The sequence below is a fragment of the Hippopotamus amphibius genome, chromosome 12, assembly GCF_030028045.1.
Source record: "Hippopotamus amphibius kiboko isolate mHipAmp2 chromosome 12, mHipAmp2.hap2, whole genome shotgun sequence".
In the NCBI taxonomy this organism is placed as follows: Eukaryota; Metazoa; Chordata; class Mammalia; order Artiodactyla; family Hippopotamidae; genus Hippopotamus; species Hippopotamus amphibius.
In genome coordinates, this window is record NC_080197.1 from 23,352,105 (window position 1) to 23,378,145 (window position 26,041).

Here is a 26,041-nt window from a genome sequence, read left to right on the forward strand (position 1 = left end):
GGGCGGGGAAGGTTGACAGACACAGGGAAAACCGACAACACAGGAGCACAGTTCTGGAAGGAAAGAAACGACACCCACCAGAGCCGGGGCCCCGGGGTCATCCGGAGTTGCTCTCGCGGGGGAAGTTGCGGGGATCAAGGCAACCGCGTCCAGCTCGGACCAGCCCCCACGGGAGCCAAAACCTATGCCCAAAGCATCCGCTGGTCTCACTCCTGAGACCAGGTCGCCTCCGTTTTAGCCGTGCAGAGCCTGAGACCGGGGTCAGGGCAGGAGGGAGTGGGCCTGGGATCACAGCGGGTCAAGCCGTGCAGAGCCGGGCAGACACCCAGGGCCCGACGCTCCCCACGACTGTGAAGAAGGGAGCCAAGCCAGAGGACCCGGAGCACGCCCTGGAGGCGCGAGGTCTGGCTTCCATCCCCGCGGCCCCGCCGCTGACCGTGGGCTGACCGCCTGTCCTCCCTAGGCTTCAGTTTACGCGTCCGTACATTGGGCTAACCGGTCCGGCCCTGCGAGGTTCTGGGGGCGGAGTTCGCGCACGCTCCGCACAGCCGCGAGGGGCGAGGTGCCCGGCGTGTGTATGGATGCTGGCTCCGGCGAGCTGAGGTCCGCCCGGCCTCTGCCTGGGAGTCCCCCCTGCCGCCGCCCGCGCGAGCCCTGCCCGGACGCGGGGAGCGGGGGCGCCTCCGCCGGGTGCGTTCCCCAGGCCGGCCGCGGAGGGGGCGGCGGCGGAGCGGCGCGGGGAGCCCGGGCCGCGGCAGCCCCGGCCCGCCTGACCCCCGAGGGGGTCGCTGTTGCCTCGCAGATCCCTCCCTCGCTCGCTGCCGGTGTCCCTCCCTGCCGCTCCCGCCGCGTCCGCCTTTTGTTCGCGGAGCCGCGCGCCCCCGAGCCGAGGCGGCGGGGCGGGGAGCTGGCGGGGCTGCGCGGGGGGCGGGCCGCGCCGGGCGGAGCCGGGGCCCGGGCCGCTGCCGGACTCGGAGCCCGAGAGAGCGATCGGCGCGCCGGCGGCCGGGGCCCGGGCGCGCTGCGGGGGCGCGGCGAGGCCGAGGGGGCGGGCGCCGGGCGGAGCCGGAGCCGGAGCCGGAGCCGGGGCGCCTGGAGGCGATCGGGCCGCGCTCTCCGAGCCCAGAGCGGCGGAGGGGCCGTGCGGCGGGGGTCGGGGCCGGAGCGCGGCCCCGGAGCTGAGGCGGGCCGAGAGGAGCCGTGGCCCCAGCGGCCGGAGCGGCGCCAGGAGCCTCCCCCGGGGCGCCGGGGCCGGGCGGGCCCGGGCCATGCGCGCCGCTCGCTGAGGCCGAGGGAGGCCGCGATGGAGGGGCCGGCGGGGGAGTCCCCGGCTCGGGGCTGCGGCCCCCCGCCCGCTCCCGCCCCGGAGAGGAAGAAGAGCCATCGCGCGCCGTCGCCGGCCCGGCCCAAGGACGTGGCCGGCTGGTCGCTGGCCAAGGGCCGCCGCGGCCCAGGCCCGGGCGCCGCAGCTGCCTGCGGCGCCGCGTCCTCGGCGCGGCCCGACAAGAAGGGGCGTGCGGTGGCGCCCGGGGCGCGGGGCGCAGGCACGCGGGTAGCCGGGGTCCGCACCGGGGTCCGCGCCAAGGGCCGTCCGCGTGCGGGGACCGGGCCGCGACCGCCGCCGCCGCCGCCCAGCCTCACCGACAGCAGCTCGGAGGTGTCGGACTGCGCGTCGGAGGAGGCACGGCTGCTGGGCCTGGAGCTGGCGCTGAGCAGCGACGCGGAGTCGGCGGCCGGGGGCCCGGCGGGGGCCCGCACCGGGCAGCCGCCCCAGCCCGCGCCGGCCGCGCAGCAGCCTCCGCGGCCCCCCGCCTCCCCCGAGGAGCCGTCGGTGGCCGCGTCGTCGGTGGGCAGCAGCCGCCTGCCGCTCAGTGCCTCGCTCGCCTTCTCCGACCTCACCGAGGAGATGCTGGACTGCGGGCCCGGCGGCTTCGTGCGAGAGCTGGAGGAGCTGCGCTCGGAGAACGACTATCTCAAGGTGGGGGGGCTGGCGGGGGGACAGGGAGGCCGTGGGGAGGCGCGGGTGTCAGCCGCACCGGCCTGAGGCACCAGCCGGCCTGCTGTCCCACCGCACCAGGTGGGAAGAGGGCCTAAACCCCCAGGGGCTCCCTCACATCCTGCTTCCCGCTGTATCTGGGAAACCTCGTCCTGAGGGAGGAACCTGGAAGGGGAGACTGACCGAAGGGCTCTGATTTGGGGAGGGGGGCTTGAGGAAAAGTACTTTGGAGGATGCCTAGATGCGGTACTTGGGATGGGGGTGGGTACTCAGTGAGGGGCTGGACCTCTAATTCAGCTGCTCAGAGCCCCCACCTCCAGGGCAGAGGCCAGGCCTTTGGTGGCTCTCCTTTCCGGGACAGGCACTGGTGTGCAGTACTGCCAGGGAGACCTGTGGCCATCCTCTGCCAAGGAGAGGCCAGAACACCATCCTGAGTCTTTACCCAGGGCTTTCCTGGCTCAGGCCTGTCCCTGCCTGCCTTCCAGGGCGGGTCCCGTTTGAAAGCATGACATCTGGGAACATCCCTTTGGCTGGAGTCCGATTTCCGCCAAGTCTAACGGTCCCGCAGCCTGGGAGGATGATGTCGTGGGAGAACCAGTTCAGAGGCAGCTTCCTAAACCCCAGGGTATTGTCTTTTGCCCAGTTTGGGACAGGCCCTGTACACACAGCAGCGGCATTGGTGCCCCACGGCAGTACCCGTGTCCTTCCCGTGTTCCCAGTGAGAGGAGGGAAGCTGACATCTGAAAGGGGCCTTTCCTCTGGGCGTGTAGGGACCTGAGAGCTTCCCCGGGAGAGCAGGCTTGGCCTTCACCCTTTCAGTGGACATGAGCACCTACTGGGTGCAGGCTAAGCTCCATCTGCCGACTGCCTGGCACTGAGGCAGCTTTAGGGACAGCCCAGCCCTTGTGTTGACGTTGGCCTGGGAAGCTTCATGGGTTCTACCACCACTGGCTGGGCATGGTTTGAAAGAGGTTGAAATGTTACGTACTCTTATCAGTTGATGTCCTGGCACAACACCCAGAGCAGCCCTGGCCAAGAGCCGCCAAGTTCATGGCACTGCTAATTTATGTCTGCCCAGCAACACTTACCTTTGCGTTATAGCTCTTCCGGCCAAAAGGGTTTCTCTCTCATTAGAGTTTGTAAGGTCTTGCTTAACTGTCTCCCCCTCCCCGTTTCCCCCAGCATCTGCTATCCAGTGTGCATTTAGTAACTGTTGTAGAATAGAAGGACAGGGTCTGTCTGAATCAGAATAATCTACCCCTTTAGCATCTAATCTCTCCTCAGGCCAGGCCTTAGTTTTCTCATCTGTTAATTGGGAGGGTCAGCCTTCCTAAAGGCCCTATTCAGTGTTGACAGTCAGGGGTTAAGTCAGCTCCTATAGTCTTCAAAAGCCAGAGGTGAGGAGAAGACCAGTGGAGGATGGGTAAGAAGAGGGAGACAAGCCAGAGGAGGCCTGGCCCTGCCCAGGTGGTGCTCTGAGCTGCTTCTGGTACTCCCTGCCTGAGCTGCTCTAAACTCGGACCCTGAGCTCCTCACTCCTGCCTCCTGGCCCCCACTGCTCCCCATGGCGAGGGAAGATGGGCCATAGAGCTTTGCTTAGAATCTCGCGCACTGACACCCATGGGCTCTTATTCATCCCAGCAAGTCATCGGGCAGAGCTCTGGAGTCCCTGGGAGCCACCCATGACTGTTAAGATGGAAAATAGTTCCATAAGGCTGGGGATTGAGAGTAAGGTCTCACAGGGGCCAGGGCCTGGCTGGGGACCTCCCACTGCCTGGGTCAGGGCACAGCCTCAGTTTCCCCCATTCGTTCAGTGTTTCTGGCTTCATGTGCAGGCCTCAGGCCACTATTAGATCTCCGGTCTGTGCCTTCCTGGCTGTGATCTCGGGCAAGTTACTTAATGTCTCTGCTCCCGAGTTTCCTTGTTGAAAAAGGGGCATCACACGTCTTCCAGCCTTAAGGGTTAAATGAGTTATGTGTGCAAACACCACTAGAGCGCCTGGCATGTAGTGAGCCTCAGATGAGGGTAATTTCGATCACTGCTGTTCTCAAGTGGTATGTGACACCTTTCCGTGGGCGCTTATCATGTTCTCTTGCAGACTCCGTGGGGGCAGAATAGATCCTCCTCCCCACCCGAAGCAGTCCTGGCCCCTCATTCGTGTAGTCACCAACCGTTTATTTAATGCCTACTGTGTACCAGGCAGTAGCGCAGATCTGAGGATCCAGCCGTGGGTGAGGATGAAGTGTCTGTTTTCATGGAGCTGTTGGGCTAGTGAGGGAGACTGGGATTAAACAATAGTCATACACTACGTCACCGTACAGATCACGATAAGGGTGGGGAGGGACACAGTGTGCCAAGAGCACGTGGTGGGGGGGACTGGGGAGGCTGAAGGATGAGATGGAGCCAGGTGAATAAGGAGCTGGAGTAAGACCATTCCAGGCTAAGGGAAGTAGGAAAAAGCCTGTGGATTTTAAGGAGCCGCGCCGAGGCTGGAGAGAGGAAGGAGATTGGATGGAGAGGTGAGCAGGACCAGATGGTACGGTTACCACTGTGTACACATGGGTCAGTCGCTGAACTTCTCTCCAGCTGCCAGCCTCACAGAGGTGAGATGAAAATCTAGAGGCTGTGGATGTGGGCCATAAATGTAGAGGCTGTTACAGGAGGTGTTGTTTTGTTCATTCTACAGATGGGTGAACTGTGGCCACAGTGGGGAGGGGACCTGCTGCAGGTCCCAGAGCCAGTTCTCCAGGCAGCCAGGCTTGGAGTACGAGTACCTTGAACTCTTGACGTGTTTTCTGCCCCTCTGGGCCATGTTGCTTCTAAGATGCAGGAACTGAGTTACCAGGAGAAGGACTCCAGATCCCTAGCGTGTCCCTGGCAGGCCTTGTGCTGCCTGGGTTGAGTCCCACTGAGTCCAGTGGGGCCCTGCTCTAGCTCACCTCTCAGCTGGTAGAGGGCACTGGGAACCGTCAACTGGGGAAGGCCTTGCGGGTGACGGCAGCTGTCCTGTGGCATGAGGCTTGCTCTAGGGCCCGAGTGGGGAAAGTGAAAATGGGGCAGCTCTCTCCCAATGAGATGATAGAAGGAGCTGCTATGGAGAAAGGAGTGGCTTACTGTCACTTGAGTTCTTCAGAGTTATTCAACCTTGAACGTTGGATAAAGACATGGGGTTTGTGGAAAGCAGCTTGTAAAGTGCACAAAATGTGGTGGTTGTGATTACTTGAGGAGGATTTAGGGGGAGATTTAGGTGGAGATTTATGTTGAGTTGCCTGACCTCAGGGTCCCTTCCAGCCAAGGAAGTCTGAAGGTTATTAAATTTTAAGGTTCCAGGATTCCAAGATGCAGCTTTGGCTGCAGGGCAGACACATTGACTGTTTGACCTTCAAAACCCTGGTGGTCTAAGGTCCTCCATTTCCCCATCACCACTAACTGTTGCCCATGTACCATTTGCGGACATGCTGGGAACCCACCGGGTGTGGATGGAAGATTCTGAAAGTCAGGTCTCTAAGCCAAAGACCTGGCTTTCGCTTAGAGACCTGACTCTGCCATTTACTGTGTGGCCATGAGCAAGTCACTTGGCCTCTCTGAGCTCTTGTTTTTCATCTGTATAATTAAGATGATGGAACCTGCCTGGGCAACTTCATAGGCTTGTTTTCAGGAATCAGGGAGGTGTGAATAGACAGGAAAACATTTTGCAAGCAGTGAAACCCTGCACCTTTTAGGGAATTATTATTATTGTTAGCCAATGAGCAGATAGGATGTTGGAGTCTTCATTCTTGAGGGAACTGGGAGAGGCCAAGAGGGTGGATCCCCTTAGCTTTAGGATGTTAATAAATCAGGAGCTGCTCCAGGGAGGACAGGAAGGTGTGATCACATCCCATGCTGTGTGGGCTCCGTGAAGCAAGGCCTCCCCGAAGCAAGGCCTCCCCACCCCCCTTGGAGGTCCTACAGGTGAGTGTTTGAAGTGCAGCTAATCTAGATGTCAACCAGAAGGGCCCAGAGGCAGCATCTAATTCACCTCCAGTTCCCATTGTACAGCTGGGTAAATGGAGGCTCCAGGTCACACAGCCAGGGTTCCAAACCTGGTTGGTCTAACCCTGGATCATCTTCTTTCTGCAGTCTAACTGGAGCATGAGCTTGTGTCTGGTCTGGGACATAGGTTGTTGAGAGGAATTCTGTTGTGCACCAGGCTCCAGGCTAAGACTTGTTGGGAGCAAGGAGAGGACAAGATCTGCTGGGGCCGAGGACCTGGAACCCGCAGGCGGTGTGTGGGGGACAAGTGCCTGCATGCGTGTGCAGGAATACGTATCCTGTCCCGATGCAGAGTGTGTTTGGGACCAGGGATCTGAGATCCTGGAGGAAGTGATGGGAGTTTGGATCCAGCCTTAAGGGTTAGATAATGGTTAGGTAGGAATCCAGAGTACTGGGATGTTAGAGCCGGCCTGGGGGCCCCCAGACCGCTGATCCCCAACCTTATATGGTTCTTGCTCACAAATGCTATCACTTATTAGATCATCTCCAGTGTGCCCGGCTCTGGGTTAACTAAGTCCTTTACTCCTCACAGCAGTCCTGTGTGGAGGGTTCTGAGATCAGACCCATTTGACAGATGAGGAAACAGAGGTTATGTAATGTGCCCAAGGTTGCACAGCTGATATACTTGGGAACTTCGCTAGACAACCCCAAGGAGCTCCCTTCCCCAGTCACTCTTCCACCCCCTCCCATGCAGGAGGTAGCCCGTGCCTCCGAGTTTCACAGAGCAGGGTTCTCGCCTGGTTTTGCCAGCTACAAGCTGTGTGACTCTGGGTGAGATTCTCAGCCTTTCTCAGTCTCTGTTTTTCCTTCTGAAAAATGGGAGATAAGCATGCCTGCCTCAGGGTCGTGGGAACCCTTTTCCAAGTGATGATATAGATCTAGTGCACAGTAAATGTTAGTGCCTGTCCCAGTTGTCACCTTTCCCTTACCTGCTTCTCCAGGCATTGATGGATTGATTCATTCATTCATTCATTCATTCATTCAACACATATTTTCTGAGTGCCTCCACGGTATCAGGCCCTGTGCCAGGCGTCTGTGAAGCCAGCAAGTTGTGAAGCTCTTCTCAGCTCCTGGGAGCTGTAGGGGGAGGGCTCCAGTCTCTCTGCCACTGGGTGGGGGAGAGGGTGGTCATCGTGGTCAGTAAAGCTCCTGGCTAGTCCCTGCCCTGAGTCCCCGCCCTCCCTGTGGCAGCTGAGAAGTGGCCTCAAAGAAGCTGCTCTGAGAACTGGGTCTTTAAGGATCTTCGGCCGGTCGCCTGTCATGGGGGAAGGGGGGCCGCTCCAGCAAGACGGAAAATGAGATGGAAAATGTGAGGCGGCTGCTGCTGAGGCCTTAGGGGGACCACGAAGCTACCAGGGCTCCCGGCATTCCTTGCAGAGGGGCTTGGCCTGTGTCCCTGGGCACGCTCTCTCTTGCACACACAAACACACGTACACATATTCACAGCACGTGCTCAGAGATCCATGACCACTGACACACGTCTCACGTACACATCCAGGGACATGCTTGTGCTTTCTGCTTCCAGAAGCACACCTCCAGACGTACGAGAGAGGATACCTGCTCAGAGAAGTACACAAACCCGTGCAAGATACACCACCTCCTGTTTCATCACACCCACAGTTACCAAACAGGCACAACAGAGCCTCACACCATTTAGGAGACTGCCGGCTCCGAAACACACCCTCACACACCCCCAGATACACTTGGGCATGTCCCAGAGATGGACACACCCTAGAGACACCCTCAGACATATCGGAAGTACACGTGCGTGTGCTGGCGCACACACAAACCCACACAGCCATTACACACGGGTGCTGGCATCCGCAGAAATCCACAGATCAGCCCCTGCCGGGCAGGCACGGACACAGCTCATCCCCCAGACACCCCCACTGCCTCTCCCTCGAAGAGAGCGCACAGTAGAGGCCCTTGCACACCCGGGGCTCACAGACACACACCCAGGAGACACACACAGACAAGACACGTAGCCACGTACATCATAGCAGGATGCGAGCACAGAGCACTCAGATGTCAGACCTGTAGCATTTGCCAGAGACCCACACACCGGGATACACACACACACACACACACACACACACACACACGCAGGCTGTGACATTTCAGCTACACAGAAACACAGGAAATCCGGGCCCGTGTCTCCCTGGAGCTCATGTGTACAAACTACTGTTTTCGGCTCCTCCACGAGGCTTCCTTCCACTAGGCGGCTGGGAACAGTGAGGAGTGTGGTGGGGGCTTGATTTTGCAACCTCCTGGATCTGGGGGGCCCTAGGAGCCTGGCTGGGGCTGAGTGGTATGTAGGCAGATAAGGGGCTGGCAGGTCACCAAGGTGGAGAAGATGCAGCAAAGGCCCTCAGGCCCTGGACACCCAGCACTTGGGCCTGGGCCCAGTGGGCTGAGTAAAATGGAGCAATTGTCAGGCCTGCCCTTGGGAGAAATATTGCCCAGGGGCAACTCCCTTCTAATCTCCTCAGAATTTCCTGCTGGCCCTCATCTCCTGCCTCCTCCCCCTCCCTGTTTGCTGGGGACTGTGGAGAGCCATGCCACTGCCTTCCCTAAGGGGGGGCCTGGTTCTGCCTGGGTAAAGGAGGCCAGGGTAGAGGAGGTTGGAGAACATGTGGGCACTCAGAGGAGGGGCCTGGAAGACTTCCTGGAGGAAGAGGCATTAGAGTTGAGGAGTTAGCCTTGAATGACTGCCTCCGTGTCCATTTGCTGGAACCGTGCCTGGCACATCGAAGGGACTCAGTAAATATTTGTTGCATGATTGAATGAAAGGCACTGATCAGGGTCTGCAGGTGGGCTGCAGGCCGACTGCAGGCTTAAAACAGAAGAGCTGGAGGGAGTGGCGGGTAGGGGCGGTGCGGGAGAGGCTGGGAAGGGGAGTTGGGGCTGCTCAGGAAGAGCACTGAATGCTGAGCTGAGCTGAGGCCTTATGAGCACCTTGGTGGGAGGGGGCCGTGTTGACCTATAGCAAGGCTTGGAGCTGCCTCCATTCTGTGTGTCTGTAGCACTGGCACAAGGCCCAGGGGCCTCAGGAGGGAGGTGGGCAAATCCCACCTTTGGGATCAGGTCTGGGGCCAAACCTTGCTTTGTCACCTTCTCCCTGTTCATGAACCCCATGTGCAAGGCCCCTCATCGAGCCTCAGTCTTCCTGTCTGTAAAATGGGAACTTAATCCCTTTCTTGCAGAGCACTCGGGAGGATTAGCGTTCAGGTACATGACACATCCAGCACTGTCCTGGGCACAGCAGAAGGGTGGGAGCCCCGCATCCGGTGTAGCCGCTGGGGCAGAGAGAGTTCCCCAGGGGAGGGGCTCGGCTAAGCTCCAAGCAGAGGCCTGACTAGCAGCCAGGGTTGTTACTAAGGGCATTCCCCTGGGTGCCCCGTAGGCGTGACCTCATCTGCAGTCACATTCTCTTCCTTCTGGTGCTAGAAGGAACTTGGAGCTGGGGTGGGGAAGGAGCCAGAGACTCTGGGTTGTTCTGGGCCAGATTGGCCTTGGCATTCACTGGAGGCCCACAGGTCAGTGGATGGCCCTGGCCTCCCTGAGAAATGGCAGGGAGTCAGAGAAGGCAGGAGCAGTAGGCCAGCCTTTCTTTTCTCTGGGGTCCAAAGTGGTGGAAAGCACTGTGGTCTAGAGCCGAGCCCACCTGGGCTTGAATCCTGGTTCTGCCTTTTCCTCTATAAGCTTCGCCTTTATGAGCCTCAGTCTCCTCATCTGTAAAATGGGGTTGCTGATAGTACTCGCCCTACAGGGTTGCTCTGAGGATTAAATAAGAGAAAGCACATATGTAAGGATTAGCTGGGGCCTATAAGGACTCAGCAACCATGTACCCTCATTGCTCATTATCAGCAGGCTTGGGTCTGACTGCCCTGAGCCCTGGGTCCTTGATGACAGGGGCCATGCCTGGCTCCGGATGTGGGTCTTGGCATGGAGCAGGGGCCTGGGAGGTGTGCGTGGAGCTGAAGTGCACTGAGGGTATCCCCAAACACATCTCTCCCTGCGCACCGCCCCCCTTTCCCTCCTGCCCCAAGTCAGGTCAGTGCTGCAGACTCTAACCCAGAGATACTCCTTTGCTGATGGAGGGTTGCCTTTGGGGTCCCCCATTCTAAGACTGGGGTGTATAGTCTCCCATTGCCTACATCACAAAGAGAAGCTCAGGCTCCAGTAGAAAAACTGTTTAGGGTCCTGTGGCTAGGCTGGACCAGCTCAACATCTTTCCCCTGCTTTTGCCCAGATCCACATGGGATCTTCTGAGTCAATCGCATCAGCCTCTCTCCCCTCCACACCTCTCCTGGGCCCTGTCCAAGTGGCTGGGTGGCCTGTGTGGTCCTGCCTTTCTCAGCCTCACTTCACCCCTGCTCCACCCAAGTTCTGAGCACTCCATGTACCCCAAGCCTCTGTCCCTGCATTCTTCCCACTGTGGGGGCCTTTGTACTGTGGTTCCCTCCCGCCTCCCTTGGTTTCCTCCTCCACCTTCATGTTTTCATCTCCAGGCCATGCTCCTGTGTTAGGCACCTAGGTACTTCCTGTAGGATCCTTTGGGGCATGTACCTCTACAGTAAGTAGGTTATTTATTGGATAGTTACAGGTTTCATGCCAGCCACTCTCCCCATGTTCTCTGCATGAGGGCAAGGATCTTACAAGGGTGGGACCCCCTTCCTTTTACACAGGTGTAAGTAAACCGAGGCTCAGAGAGGTTAAGGGGCTTGCCAAAGGTCACACAGCCCGTAAGTGTCAAGAGGCAGAAGGACTGGGGTATCATGGTGCTCTTTGCAGGATGCCTTGCAGGGGGAATGGTGCAAGCAAAGGCGCGAAGGTGTGCAGTGCTGGGGTGTGCTGGAGCTTCAGGCTGTGCCACCCAGAGCCGCTCCTTTGACTCTCCGACCTCGCTTTCCCTCCCCGTAGACCTCTGAATCCTGTTCTTTCCCCGCTCAGAGATTTGGCTGCAGCCCAGCGGCCATTTGGGGGATGTTTTAAACACATCCAGATCCAAATGCTGCCTTCCTTCCTGTCAACAGAGAAAGGACAGGAGGGACACTGTCAGGTATCCCGGCTGTGAGCACCCGCCAGAGGCATCAGGGGCTGTGGAGGTCTCCCTGCTGTGGAGAGTGAGGGCTGGAATGGGGTGACAAGCCAGGCCTGGCCTTGGTGGGCATGGTCTCTGGACATCTCCTCTCCCCGACCCCACACAGCTCCCCGCCAGAGAGAGTATCTGTGGTCTCATGCCGAGAGCTGTGCCACATCTGGGAGGCTCACTTCTGATTGCCTTTGGAGCCTTCATCGTCCTGAGCCTTTGTTTGCTTGTCTGTAAAATGGGCATAAAGTAATGGCGCTTGCCTCAAAGGGACTGTCATTGGGATAATGGACATTCATTCAGAGTTTAGCCCAGTGTCTGGCACATGGTAAGCCCTTGTAAATATTAGCTGTTAGTATTCTCACTATTGTCCCATTATAGAGACTGTCTTGAGTTTACAAGAGTACAAGAGCTCAAACTGGAGTCAAATCCTGGCTGTACCACTTAACAGGAGACCTTGAGTTGACCTTTCTGACCTCAGTTCCTCACCAGGCCAGGGGGATGGCTGGGGATACAGTGAGATAACGTGTGCTGCCTGGCACGTGCCTGGCACAGGGGGAGCGCTTGGCGAGCTCAGCGCCCGTCATTATTTACTGCTGTTGGAGGGGCAAGTCCAGGACCCTATCTTCCCTCATGACCCTGTGGGTCACTGGGACCAGGCTGCCTCCTGCCAGCGGGAGGGGACATTGTGTGGCACGGCCATGCCTGGCTGGGGTCCTGGCCCTCCTTCTCCAGGACCTTTGACCCTGACTCTCCTAAAACTAGAGCCCACCCTCCATGCGAGGAGGCCAAGCTGGGAGGCAGGAGCCCGGAGTTCCTCCCTGCTTGACTCTGGACAGTCTGGGGGACTATGGGGTTGTCCCCAGTCCCTCTCTAGGCCTCAGTGTCGCTGCCTGGGAAGGGATGGAGTTTTAGGTTCCCTTCCTCCTGCTGCTACTTCCACAGTCTTGGCTTTTGAGCTGGGAGGGAAGTGGAGCTCTGCAGAGCCTTCTGCCCTCCTTAAGGTCCAAGTGTGATGATCTCATCTGGAGCCTTGACAGACCCTGGAGGACAGGCAGAAGGGACAGCAGATGGCTGCCCTGGCCTCTCGGGGGGCTGGCATGCCGCCCTTGTGGCCACGGCTGGCCCACCCTGCAGGTCAGCCCTTCCGGGCCGGGGTGAGTGGCCTGGGCCAGAGCCAGGGTGGCAGATGAGCAGGCAGCCTGGGCTTTGGCTTGAGGGAGGGACTGTGGTGGCCGGGGCAGTGTGGGAGAAGGCGGGCCAGGCAGAGGGCCCCGCAGGGCAAAGGTTCTGGGTCCCTCAGCTCAGCTGTCATCCTTCCTGGGTCTGTTGCTTATCGGTGGGTCAGGTCCCTAGAACCTGGGAAGGAGGTGATAAATTTGGGTAAGGTTTGGAGTTGCGCAAGGATGCAGTTCGGCTGGGAACTGTGATACGCTCCATGAAAGAAACACAGGATTGAGATGGACACGATGGGCCTAGAGGGGTCTGGAAGGCTTCTCTGAGGAGGTGGCATTTAAGTGCAGCCTTCAAGCAGGACGTGGAGCCGGTAGTGGGAGGTGTAGGGGAGGGGCTTAGTTGCCTCGTCACATGTGGGACCTTAGTTCCCTGACCAGGAATAAAACCTGCAACCTCTGCATTAGAAGGTGGATTCTTTACCACTGGACCACCAGGGAAGTCCCAAGGTCAGGCTTTTATTTTGCTTTCAGCTCTGATATACATACAGTAAAATGAGTTTTGGCAAATGCATACAGCTCTGTAACCATCACCACCATCAAGACAGAGAGCAGTTCTATTGCCCCCAAAATTCCCCCTGTGCCCCTTTGTGGTCAGTTCCTCCCTCCTCCCCCAGCCCCTGGCAACCACTGATCTATTTTCTGTCCCTATAGTCTTGCCTGTCCCAGAATGTCATGGAAATGGCTTCCTACGGTACGTAGCCAGCTGATTCTGACTTTCTTGACTTAGCATAATGCATTTGGGCTTCACCCACGTGGTTGTGGGTATCAGCAGTTCCTTCCTTTTTACTGCTGAATAGTATTGCATTACACCGATGTACCACCATTTAGCCATTCACCAGTTGAAGGATATTTGATTTTTTTTCCAAATTTTGATGATCATTGTAGGATTTCAAATAGGAGAGTAACGGTTAAAAAAGTCACTCCATATACTGAGTGGAAAACAGATTAGTGGGGAGCAGACTGGCCATCATGGGGACCAAATCCAGTGGTTTGGTGATGAATCTGGCCCTCCATAGATACCACTAACTGTTCATACAAAATGGCTGTGCCCTGGGGTAGCTAGGGAGGCTTCTTGGTGGAGGTGGCATTTGAGGTGGAGAGGTGAGAAGATGGGAGACAGATACAGAGTGGATGAGGCCGAGGCAGTGCAGGTCCCCGTGGGAGCTGGGTGGGCTGAGACGCTGGCTCCGTGCTCCTGACCCAGCCTTGGTATCCCAGGGTTTCTAGAATGGGGTCTGCAGGGCCCAGATCAGAGTTCCCTGGGGACTCTGGGTGAACAGGCCCCTCCCAGGGCCCACCCAAGCCCTATGGGGCCTGACTGTCTTGGGTGGGGGTTAGCCGGGGGACCTCTGCTTTGGAAACAGTCTCTTCCTTGGTGGCTCGTAAGAGGCTACCTCCTCATGCCTTCAGGAGCTTCCTGTCCCCCAAGTTTCTTCCCTATCCCCTCTGGGCCAGCTGGGGGCTGCAGCTGGGGTTCACCCACCCATTGCTACTTGCTGTGCTTCTGCAGAGGGGCTTTGTGTTTGGTTCACCTCCAGCCCCTCCATCTACTTTTCCAGACCAGTTCCATCAGACCCAGGCATCTGGAGTCACGTCAATTGTTCCAGTAGCCCCACACCTAACCCCTCCCTTCTGTCCTCATTGTGCAAAGATTAATCATCTTACATTCCTGTAGGTTTCCTGCAGAAAGCATTCTTTCCTGGAACATTTTAAATGTGGCTTGAAAGCGGAGCTCTGCTTCTCCAGCTTTATGCCCTGATGGTGGAGATTGCGGACCTGGGGTCACGACCCAGACCCCACAGATGAGGCGGCCCCAGAGGGAACACAGCTTCATCTTATTTTGTGCCATGTGCCCCTTTCAGCCCTCTGCTGAGAGTAATTCTCAGAATAATGTTTTTAAATGTTTAAAACAAAATATAAAGGAAAGCAAACACATTGAAATAAAGTTATCAAAGTATATTTTTAAACGATGATATGGTAATATGTGTGCTGATTAACTCATAAGCTCTGGAAGCAGGTCTGTTAACTGCTGTAATTTCAAAGTACAGATGAGTGTAAACAATATTTTGACATTTCTGCAACAACTGTTATGTGATATGAAAATATCTGTGGTTGCTTTTGGTGCCAAAGCTATAAGTACTGCTGATACAACCATGGCCTGTCCAGAATAGAAGGAAGTGTTAAGTTTTGGTTAGCGTTAGTGAAAATAAAGACCTGATTTTTTTTTTCCCCTTCCCATCCCAGTTCATGGACTCCCTGAATTCTGGTGCAGACAGAAGAGCCTGAAGTCTGCACCTGAGTCCTCCTTGGAGGGGTCTCTGTGTGACCTTGGGCACAGCCCACCTCCCCTGTGCTCCTCCGCGGTTCTTCTCCTCTAAAACAGAGGTGGTGATTCCTGTCCTGCCTGTCCATGGGGCTCCTGTGAGGACCCGTGAGATGATTCACGTGGAATGTCTTTGTAAACTGTGAAGCCCCGTGCTGCCACGCTATTATTAGCGGTAGTGTGAGCTCATGTTTGGTCCTCCGGCCCAGCGTGGACCAAGAGACTCTTCCTGGCCAAATCCCTCAGGGTTCCTGGGAACCAATTCGTTTCGGGGAGCGGGTCCGCCCCTAAGAGGCTGCTTCCTGCAGGCTGACCTCATGGGTTATTGAGGGTGTAAGGGGGGGTGGACAGAGGTGTACTTGGCAGGGAGTGGGTGGGTAAGCAGAGGTTCCCTGGGTAGACAGACCCTGCCCATCCTTCTGGGGTGGCATGGGGGTCTGAGGCCGGCCCTAGAGCAGCCCAGGTTCTCTCTGACTCTTTGCAGCTGGCCTGGGGCTGGCATCAAGAGGGCCTGCCCTCTCTGGGCTGTGAGAGAGGCTGGGCCGGGCAGAAGCCATACTCCATTCATTCATCTACACATAGACGGTGATGGGTACCTGCTCTGTCCCACATCCTGTCCAGGGCTGTGCTGGGGACCAGACGCAAGTCAGACCTAGCACCTGCCGCCGCCACCCCCCCCACCGCCGCCCCCCGCTCTTGGGGAAGATGGACTTAAAAACGGTTGAATACAAACCTAAAGTTCTTAGCACAAGAGGAGAATGGAGTTCAGAGGGTGGGGTTTAAATCAGATTGGGGGAGGAGGGAATACTCTGGAAGGATGAGAAAATTATCATTTAGCCTGGCAGAGGCCTTTCTAGCACAGGAAATAGCCCGAGCAACCCTGGGAGTAGAACAACTCAGTTAAGATGCGCTGGCTCAGCGTCGCAGGGCCTATTTGGATTCCAACTCCTCCACTCCTTTGCCTGAGCAGCTCTGGGAAACTTCTGAGCCTCAGTTTCCTCATCTCAAAGTGGGAACATTTTCCCTACCTATCTCACAGGGCTGGTAAGGGGTCAGACTATTGTGTGCATACTGTGTTTGGACTGGGCCTGGTAATTAGTGAGCCTTCTGATAGGTGGTGGCTATTTTTTGGTTGTGGCGTATCTGGACGTGGAGGCAGAGGCATAGACAGAAGTGTGGAGGAGACCGGGGATGGGGGAAGGAGGGGTAGATTCCAGGGTAAGAAGCTTGGACCTAATGCAGAAACCAGTGAGAACTAGTGGAGGAGATAGAAAGCTACCTGCTTTTTTCTTTTTTTTTTTTAAGTTTTTTAAAAAAATTAATTAATTTATTGGCTACATTGGGTCTTTGTTGCTGCTGCACGGGCTTTCTCTAGTTGCGGTGAGTGGGGGCTGCTCTTCTTCGAGGCAGTGCGAGGGCTTGTCACTGCGGTGGCTTCTCTGGTTGCGGAGCACAGGCTCTAGGAGCTCGGGCTTCAGTAGTTGTGGCACACGGGCTTAGTAGTTGTGGCACATGGGCTTAGTTGCTCTGCAGCATGTGGGATCTTCCCAGCCCGGGGATCGAACAATGTCCCCTGCATTGGCAGGCGAATTCTCAACCACTGCGCCACCAGGGAAGTCCCTACCTACTTTTTTTTTTTTTTTCAAGTTTTTTCCAGTAAACAGGTATTACCTTTATAATCAGAGCAAAATAAACATTCTCTGTAAAGGGAAAGGCTGACTACCCTGGCAGCAGCCTGGGTGCCCGATCTTGTCCCCCGTACTCCCCTGTCCATTGCCCGTTCTCAGTCCAGGTTAAATAATCAGGTTAAGATCCAAGGGAAGGAGAGCTTACCTTGAAGGAGTGGCCAGAGGGAATGGATGTGGGGGCCTGGCAGGCCATGTCTGGCCTGGGCACCTTTCCTCAGCTCCTTTAGTCTGGCCTTTCTGACTGCGGGCTGGGTTGAGAGTCGGGGGCCCCAGGCTCTGAGGTGGGCACTGCTGGGCAGTGTGGCCTTTTCCTGTCTGCAGTGGAGGATGAGGTTTGGGTTTCCCCGCCAATGTTGGGGGGTCTCTGACAACCTTGTTGTGTAGCCACTGGGCTGGCTGAGTCCAGTGGAGCTTGGCCCCTCTCTCCCCACTGCCATGCTTTTGGGGTGAGAGGCTCAGCAGACCCTGAGCTGTCTTTGAAGGGAAGGCTGAGCTCCCCATCCCCACGCCCCTGGCAATTCCCTACCAGCTCCCTCAGTTGGATCCGACAGTCCCTGGATGGAGTCGTCCCAGGAGATTGGGAAGCTCAGTGAGGTCTAAGAACCTCCGGAGGAAAGCAGGGTCCTGTCCTCAACCCCCCTCCCCGTGTCCCAGCAGCCCCTTTCCCGGCCCCCACCTCAGACCCGAAAGCTCAGCCCCTGCCTGAGTCCCGCCTTCAGCAGCTTCTGCTGCCCATGTCCCAGCAGACCCGGCCGTGCGGGCCACAAGCCAGCCTTTGTGGACTCACCCTCCCACGTGGACCGTGCCAGGAGGGGCTGACTGCGTGCGGCCTGCAGCTGGGACAGGCCCCCAGGGGGCCTGGGCCCCCCTTGGCCACCACGGAGAGATGGAGTTGGCCTGAATGCCACATCCTGCATTTTCAGAAATGGACTGTGGTGGAGGGCAGGCCTGGAGGGACAGCTGCTCATGCGAGAAAGAGCGTTCATTCATCCACTTCTTCAGTAGGTGCTTATTGAGAGCCTGCTCTGTGCCAGGCTCTGGGCTGGGTACTTGTGTGCTGAGACACGTGACTCTCACCCATTTAAGGAAGACTGGAGGGAAACACCCTGCATTAGGGTCACTCAGGGGCCCCCATTTCTAGGGTTTCTGATTCAGTAGGTCTCAGTTAGGGCGTGAGGGTTTCTGACAAGTTCCCTGGTGTTGATAGAGCTGCTGGTCTAGGGACCACGCTTTTAGAACCACTGTGATTCGTGACCAGGTGGAGGAATGATGAGTGGTTTATGTTTTCTATATTTTCAAAACTGTTTCTATGATCCTTTTGCAGGTATAAGTAGAAAAATCAGTTATTTAAAAGTTAAAAAAATAAGTGGTCCCCCAAAATGACTCCAGCGCCCTGGATGTGGTCCTGTGTTGAGGGATGTCACCTCCCATGATCTAAATGTCATACATCTTTTAACGTAGCCCAGCATCATTAGCTCTTGTGTCCCCTGCACATCCCTTTGGCTCATCCTGAGCTTCAGCTCCACTCTGACCCCCACATCCACCCTGTCAGCGTGTTCTGTAAATAGTATGGTGAGGGTTTGAACTCAGGCCCATCTGGAAGCTGGTTCAGCTCGGATTCAGCCAAATGGCCCATATTTCCTGAGTGCTCTTTCCTTTATGCTTCCTTAATCTTGCCAGCCGAAATGCGTGTGGACCCCTCACTTCCTCATTTCTTGAACTGGTGTGATCATTGACTGTCCCACTTCCTCCTTCTCCACTTTTAGCTCTGTCTGCTCGGCATCGTGGGGGGTGGGGGGGTTGAGTCTGTGCATGTATTGGGGTCGAGGTGGGGGCTCCTGATGAGGTGACCATTCCTCTGCAGCTGGTGCAGGCAGAATCAGTCACTTGGTGGGGGAGGGGGGTGCTACTGAACATCCCCCCTAGGAGCAAGTCTGTAGTGCTAGGTGGGGGTCAAACCCTCTAGTTGCTGGTGGGAACGGGACAGTATCTGTTAGGGTTGAGCAAAGCAGATACCTGTCATCCCCTCTGTCTTCCTCTCCTGAGTGCAGAACCATTTGAGAAATAGTCTCAGGAGTCACTGGGCACAGATGGATGTAAAAACCTCAGTGAACTTTAATACTAAGAACCGGCCTGAAGGTACCACTTCCTAACCCTGTCCCTGAATTAAACTGACCCATCCAGTCTCAGGGGCGCTGGATGACCCCAGGCCACTCCCCCTTAAGGAGCCACCCGTTTTCTTTGGGGAAAGGGAGGCTCGGAGGACTGATGAACCCAGCTCTCTGGATTGTGGTCCCTCTCCAAGGCCTGCAGAGTGGTGGGGTTTTGTTTTTATTTTTGTTTTTGGTTTTTTTTTGCTTCTGGGGCCCACCCCACTTGTCCTATCAGCACCATCCTTGGGTGCTTTCTCTTCACACTAAGGGTAGGTGTTATTATTCCCATTCGTGACTCAGATTTCACATCTGCTATTAGACATAGTAATCATCCATTTCTTCTGCTGGGTCTTGTTTCGCGCTGCTCTGTCTTTGTGTGGTTGTTTACCTAACCAGACATGCCTTCATTCACTCAGTTCATATTTGTTGGGAGCCTGCAGGATGTTGGGCCCTGTGCTGGGTGTGGGGGATACAGCAGGGAGTGAGGTAGATGTGGGGAAGCCCCCCAGTCTAACTGGGAGACAAACTATTAAGTGAAGAATTGCTGGGACTTCCCTGATGGTCCAGCAGTTAGGACTCCACACTCTCAATGCAGGGGGCCTGGGTCTGATCCCTGGTCAGGGAACTAGAGCCCGCATGCCGCAACTAAAGATCCCGTGTGCCGCAACTAAGACCCGGCACAACCAAATAAACAGGCATTAAAAAAAAAATGAATTGCTGCTGTGTTCATGACGACAAAGGGGAAGTGAAGGACATCTGGGAGCTGATGACAGAGGTGGTCAAGAGCTGCCCTGAGGAAGTGAGGTCACCCCTCCAGCCCCCTCCACCTAAAACCAAAACTCGGATTCTTTACTCAGCCCTTCAGGGCCCTGGGTGGCTGACTCCTGTCAGTTCCCCCGGCCTCAGCTTACCCCTGGAGCTGCCCTGGCCGCCTTGCTGAATTTTGACACACTGAGCTCTTTCCTGCCTCTGGGCCTTTGCACACACTGCCCCCTGCCTCTCTCTGCATGGCTGGTCCTTCTTGCCTCAGCTCAAACGTCCCTTTGGAGGTGGCCTCCCCGACCTTGTCCTCTGACATAGTACCTTCCTTTGTTACTCTATCATATTATCCAGGTGTTTCGGTTTTGGTTTTTTGGTGTTGTGTCTTCATAGCTCTTAATAGTATCTAAGGTTTTCTTTATTTGTCAGTTTATTGCGTGTCTCGTCGGCTCCACACAGACGACACAGAAAGGGCCACGTTCAGCGTGGTCACCACTCTCCTTCCCCACCCCCGGGCTTGCATAGAGCCTGGTACACAGTTGGTGCTCATAAATGCTCGTTGAATGAGCCTCTTCTGCTTCCCCAGTGTCGTAGTTTCCTATTGCTGTTGTAGGAAATTACCACAAATTTAGTGGTTTAAAACAATCCCAGATTATCATCTTACAATTCTGGAGGTCAGAAGTCTGAAAACCGAGGTGTCGGCAGGGCTGCATCCCTGTAAAGGCTGTGAGGAGAATCCATTCCCTTTTCCTGCTTCTGGAGGCTGCCTGCGTTCCCTCGTTCACAGCCCTTTCTCCATCTTCAGTGTACCTCACCCCGACCTCTGCCACGTTGCCTTCTCCCACTCCGAGCCCCTTGCCTCCCTCTTATACGACGCTTGTGATTACATTGGGCCCACCCAGATAATCCAGGCAAATCTCCCCATCTCAAGATCCTTAACTTAATCACATTTACAAAGTCCCTTTGCCATGTAAGGTAACATGTTCACAGATGCTGGGAATTAGGATGTGGGCATCTTCAGGGGGCCATTACACAGTCTTCCACACAGCAGACCCCTCCCCTGCCTCACTGAGATGCCTAGGACAGCATTGGGTGTGGCCTGCCCTCAAGCACCCTGGCCACCACCATCGGGCCCAGCGAGCTGACGTCTCCTTCCCTCTGCAGGACGAGATCGAGGAGCTGCGTGCAGAGATGTTGGAGATGCGGGATGTCTATATGGAGGAGGATGTGTATCAGCTGCAGGAGCTGCGGCAGCAGCTGGACCAGGCCAGCAAGACCTGTCGCATCCTGCAGTACCGGCTGCGCAAGGCTGAGCGCCGGAGCCTCCGTGCTGCCCAGACAGGCCAGGTGGATGGCGAGCTCATTCGTGGCCTGGAACAGGACGTCAAGGTAAGCCATGGGCCCCCCCCCACCCTCATAGATGCCATTGCTTGGGGGTAGGATCATGAGCCTGGGTGACCCAGGTCAGCTCACTGCTTGTGTGCCCTTGAGCAAGTGCCATCATCTCTTTGGGCCTCAGCATCCTCATCAGTAAAATGGGGCTCCTTGGTGACCTGATAGGCCATCTACCAGGGATATCCCAAAATGGTATCATAAGATGCATCCTGCTAACAGCAGCTGCTGTGTGAGTATCAGCCACACACCTGGTGCTGGGCTCCAAGCTGTCCCTGCACAGTTCCATGGAGGTTTCTTTCTTGTGCTGATGGAGAGTAGAGTTGGATAAGGCTGGTTTAAATCTTGGCCCCGATATGCCCGAATTTTATGCTTTTGAGCAAGTCACCTAAGTTTCAGTTTCCTCATCTGTAAAATGGGTGTAACAGCAGTCCCTGCCTCACAGGGTTCTGTGAGGATCAAATGAGATAAGGTAGGTAAGAGGTCACTGTAGGCACTCAAAAATGTTAGCTATTAGTATTATTATTGCCATTTTCTGGGTGAGGAAAGGGAGGCTCAGAGAAAGGAAGTACCTGTCCAAGGTCATGTGACCCTCCGTGTAGCTGGCAGAGCGCAGATCCATCCGCCTCCCATGCTTGCTGCCTGACCTCGCTGCTCTCAGGCTCAGAGAGCAGGATATGGATGGCCTGGAGGTGGGCAGGTGGCTTCCAGAAGAGAAGTCTGCCCTGCCTGTCTGTGTGAGCCCTAGCCTGAGGCCTGAGAACTCAGGGGGACTTGGCCTGGCCCCCTACTCTCAGAACTCAGTCCAGTGTCATCCAGGGATGTAGGAGCTGGGGGTAGGGGCATCTGGTGCAGCCTAGGGGCCTGTGGAGCCTTCCTGCAGGGGTGGCCTCTGAGCCCAGGCCTGAGGCAGAAGAAGGAATGTTGGAGGAAGAGGCCCCCGCAAGGGGAGGTGAAGAATGAGCACCAGCCCCACGCCAGCCTTTGCATCTCCCATTGTCTTGCATGTGCCGTGTACCCAGTGGGATCGTAGGTCTGCTGTACAGATGAGGAAACTGAGCTCAGAAAGATTATATCTCCAAGTCCAAAGTGCACCTCTACCTGAGAAGGCAGCTCTTGGGATAAATCATTATACAAATATTCAAATTCCAGGTACTGGATTGAGAGGGTGTGGGGTGAGGGAGAGCCCTGGAAGCTTAGAGGAGTCCAGGTCGTTGGGGCTGTTGGGCAGGGACACAGAAAAGTCAGCTTTAGAAGAGGAAGGGGTGGAGGAAGGCTGGAGCTGGGAGCCGGCTGGCTGGATTGCCGGCTCCTCCCACGGAGGCTCCGAGAGCAGCTGGTGTGTGCGTCGCGTGGGGAGGGGGGAGGCCCTCTGGAGTCTGAGCGGAGGGGAGCAGCCCCTTCTGTTGGGATTTGAACTAGCCAATCAGCAATTGGCTTGGCCCCTTCCCTCCCTCCTCTCCCTGTGCCTGCAGCTGGAGCGCTGAGCTCATCCGCGCTGGCCTGGGCTGGACAGCTTTGGCCACTTTGCTCTATCCCATGCTCTGGGGATGTTCTGGGGCATTTTTGTTGGGGGTTCACAGAACACTGACTTCTCCTGCATCACCTGGGAGGGCTTCATGGACCCAAGTGTGGAGGGGACTGGGTGCCGCCTGGGAGGGTATCTCCGGGGACCCTCTGACTTGCTCTGCCAGCAAGAGCAGACTGGCATGAGGCCACCTTTTGGAGTCTCAGTTTTCCCTTCTGTTAAATGGGGGGCTTAGAGCAGTTGAATCTTCAGGGCTTTTGCAGCTCCAGTGGTTTTAGCAAGCAGGGAGGTTATTGGTGAGGGCGCCGTGAAAGAAACCGCGGACCTTGGCCCTCCCCCCCCCCCCCCACCCAGGCTCTCTCACTCTCTCCTGGTCCTCACAGCTGGCGGGACCCACAGAAGCTCAGCAGGAACAGTGCCCAGCATGAGGAGGGCAGGGGTGGGGCAGAGACCTGCCCTGCCACTTGCTTGCTGTGTGGCTTTGGGAAAGCGCCTTCACAGCCCCGAGCCTCAGCTTCCCCATGTGGAAAATGGAGACGCAACAAGTCTCTACCTGTAGAGATTTTTGTGAGGATAAAATGAAACCGCTCAAGTAAAGAGCGTGCTGAGCACAAAGTCTGGCTCGGGTGCGCCTCAGCAAGTGAGAAAATGCTGGTTGGGGTGCTACTGTTACTGTTCAGGAGAAGAATTTAAAAGGCACTCGTGGGACAAGTGGCTGGACCAGGGCAGGGAAGGGGGCCAGAATCTCAGCCTTCCTGGGTGGATAAGCATAGCCTGGAGGTTTGTTCACAATGCAGATTCCCAGGTTCCATCCTTAGGGCCTGGGATCCTGTGGGAGGGCATCAGGTCCCGGGAAGCCAGGATGAAAATTCCCACCTGAAGGGACTCTTGTGGGAGGCCCAAGGACACACCAGTAAAACATTTCTTAGGAACAGATGTTGCTGGAGAAAAAGTTTTGGCCTTGGGTTTAATTCTTGGGTGACCTGAGAAGGTTACTTTCTCTCTTTGATCCTCAGTTTTCTTATCTGTACAATGGGGGTGACCGTTCTACCCTCCCAAGGTTCCCAGGAGGATTTAGCCACACAGAACCCAGATGCTGCCTAGATAGGGGGTGCTCCTTAGTGAGGGTTCCCATCCCCCTCCCTGAAGATTCAGAGTGACAGAGACACCTTAAAGCCTTAGGCCCAGGAGCCGAGGGGCCCGTGAGCGAGGTGGCTGTGGCTTGGAGGCTGCTGGTTGCATTTGGCAGGAGCCAGGCCCCAGCGCTGTAAACAGTGACCTCATGGCTAAGAGCATTTGTTTGTGCTTCGGGGATTTGCCCTGGTTCCCGGAAGCTGCAGCTGCTTCGCCTCCCGTAGTATCGAGAGGATCAAATGAGACAGGCAGGTGGGGCCCTGTGAGCCCCTGACAACAGTGAGCCCACTGCTGCGCTTATGATGAATACTCTTATTATTGATAGTAGCATACTGTGTCTTCAAGCTTCAGGCCAACAGCAGGCTCAGACTGAGAGCAGGACTCCAGAGTTGACCCACCTGATTTAAAATCTTGGTTCTGTAGCTTCCTAGCTGTGTGACCTTGAGCAAGTGACCTTTTGTTTCTAAGCCTCAGAATGGGGATAATAATCGAGTCACTTTCCAAGGGGATGAAAGGCGTGTGGAGGAAGCTCGGGTAGTGACAGCTGATTCTACCGGATCGCCTGTGAGCGCCAGGGGGCCCAGGACCACGGAGGCTCCGAGAGGGGAAGGGACAGGCCCAGGCAGCAAGGCTCCTGCCCTCCAGGCAGGCGTGCTTTTTGCTCCCGTGGGCCTCCATCAGGGGCACAGGCCTCTGCGGGGATCTGAGATGACGGGCTTTTTGGTCCACAGTGGACGTCCGTAAGCTGTGTGGGGCTGGGCCTTGTTAACAAGTATCCCTGGGGGTAGAAGGCAGGCGGAGAAGGGGTTCCATAGAGAATGGGGCAGAAGGCAGCTGGGGACTCACGGAAGGGATGAAGTCCACAGAGTCGCTCACGAACCCGAGAGGATCCAGGAAGCCAATGGATTGCGACTTCTTGGTGGGAAGGGGTCACTTGCCCACGTTGAGGCCATGGTAGGGATGGAGTGAACCCCAGATGGAGAGGAGCTGGCCCAGGTGGAAGCATAGTTGGGAGAGGAGCCCTGCGTTCCCCCAGCGGCTGATCCCTTGCCCCAGTCAGGGAACAGCCCTCTCTGTTCCATGGGGGGTGTGGGCGGTCGGGGGGAGCATCCCCAGCCAAGTTCGGGCAGGTGCGGCTTCCCATGTTGCAGTCATTCACTCCTTCATTTCCCTCCGGTTTTGCTTGTTGGGGGTCTTGGATTTGTTTGTTCATCCAACAAGCATTTATCAGGCACTTAGTGTGTGCCAGACCCTGCGCTGCTACCCAGACACAGAGATATGAAGGAGCTCAGCTGTGGCCTGAGGCCTGGGCCTCTGTGCTCCAGCATTCCTGCCTCCAGGGGCTAAGCAGATGAATGAATGAATCAATGAATCAGTGACGTATTGATCAGGACAGGGGCTCGTTGGGTGACCTAACAGCCTAAAACTTGGGACCACGGCCACAAACCTAGGGCTGACCACCTCCAGCAAAAAGCCTGACACTAAACTCAAGAGTGAGGTTGTGGGGGGTGGGGCCAAGTCGGATAAAATCCGTGCACAGAGGTGAAGCAGCCGTCCTAACAGCGCATTAGAAATCACTATGCTTGTGCGCACCCGCTCTGGTCCAGCCCCCAGCCCAAGCACTATGTCGCTTATTCCTTATAGCAGCCCTCCCGATTAGGCTCTGTCAGCCCCCTGTTACCGAGGACCAAACCGAGACTTCAGATGGTGAGACAACCTGTTCTGGGGCCCACACCCAGCGAGGGCTGGGATCAGGCTTGAATCTAGCTCTCCCCCCGCAGAGTCCTCGTTCTGCTAGTGACGGACTGCCCCCCCCACTTTGTGGATGAGGAAGGTTTGGTGGCCTAGAGCGACTGTGGGAGGAGCCTCGTGGGCCAGCTTCTGGCTGTCCTAGGAGATCTTCAGGGGCGGAGAGAGGCAGCGGGCCACGGAGGGAGGAGGGGAGGCAGTGCTCAATTTCCTTTCTGGCCCTTGTTTTTCCTGGCCTGCCTCGCACACTGCCAAGGGGTCCGTGCCGAGCTGGGCCTGGGCCCAGGCAGAAGGCAGAGCCAGGGAGGGCCCTCTTCCCTTCCGGCAGGGAGGAGGTGCCACGGCCATTTCCGAGACTGGCAGGCACGAGGCGCTGGGCTGTCTGCCCTACGCAGACCTCTTGCTGGCAGGGCCCTCGTGCCCCTTGTGGCGCTCTGGCCACGCTGGCCCCTCAGCCAAAGCCCCCAAGCTCCCCCTGGCTTAGCCCACACAAGCTCTGACTCTGAGCAGGTCATCTGCACTTTGAGCTCCAGTTTCCTTGCCAGTAAAACGGGGGCTGAATCGGGATGAAAATGAATGAATGGGGCACATAGCAGGTATTCAGCAAATGCTAGTGCTCAGTCCACTCGGGCATGGAGGCTGGTTGTGATCTACCAGCTCAGGAAGGCCGTTCTCATCCCTGGAGAAGAGAGCCCCTTTCCTACCCTGTGACCCCAGCCAGCAGGGGACAGGGCAGAGGGGTCCTCGAGGAAAGGGGGTGCTGTTGCAGCAGAGTCCTGCAAGCGGCATTGGAGTTTGCAGCTTCGTTACCAGCTTCTGTAGGGATGACTTGGACATCTGCCCAGGCTTTGTCATTCAGGGCATGTTCCATATCCCAGACAATTGGAAACAGGCCTCGGGGTCTGTGTGACATTGTGACCTCCAGCAAGTCATGCCCCCTCTGGGCTCGGCTCCTCCCG

The 26,041-nt window shown here is 56.5% G+C and overlaps 1 protein-coding gene across 1 annotated transcript in view; it reads left to right on the forward strand.

The window, feature by feature from the left end:
• Positions 1-1,025: 1,025 nt before the first annotated feature.
• SOGA1 (suppressor of glucose, autophagy associated 1) overlaps positions 1,026-26,041 on the forward strand; it is a 76,994-nt gene continuing 51,978 nt past the window's right edge. The window contains exons 1-2 of the mRNA XM_057702270.1: positions 1,026-1,978; positions 20,444-20,668. Of these exons, the coding sequence (XP_057558253.1) occupies positions 1,304-1,978; positions 20,444-20,668 (900 nt within the window). The 5' untranslated portion in view covers positions 1,026-1,303. The remainder of the gene's footprint in view (positions 1,979-20,443; positions 20,669-26,041) is intronic.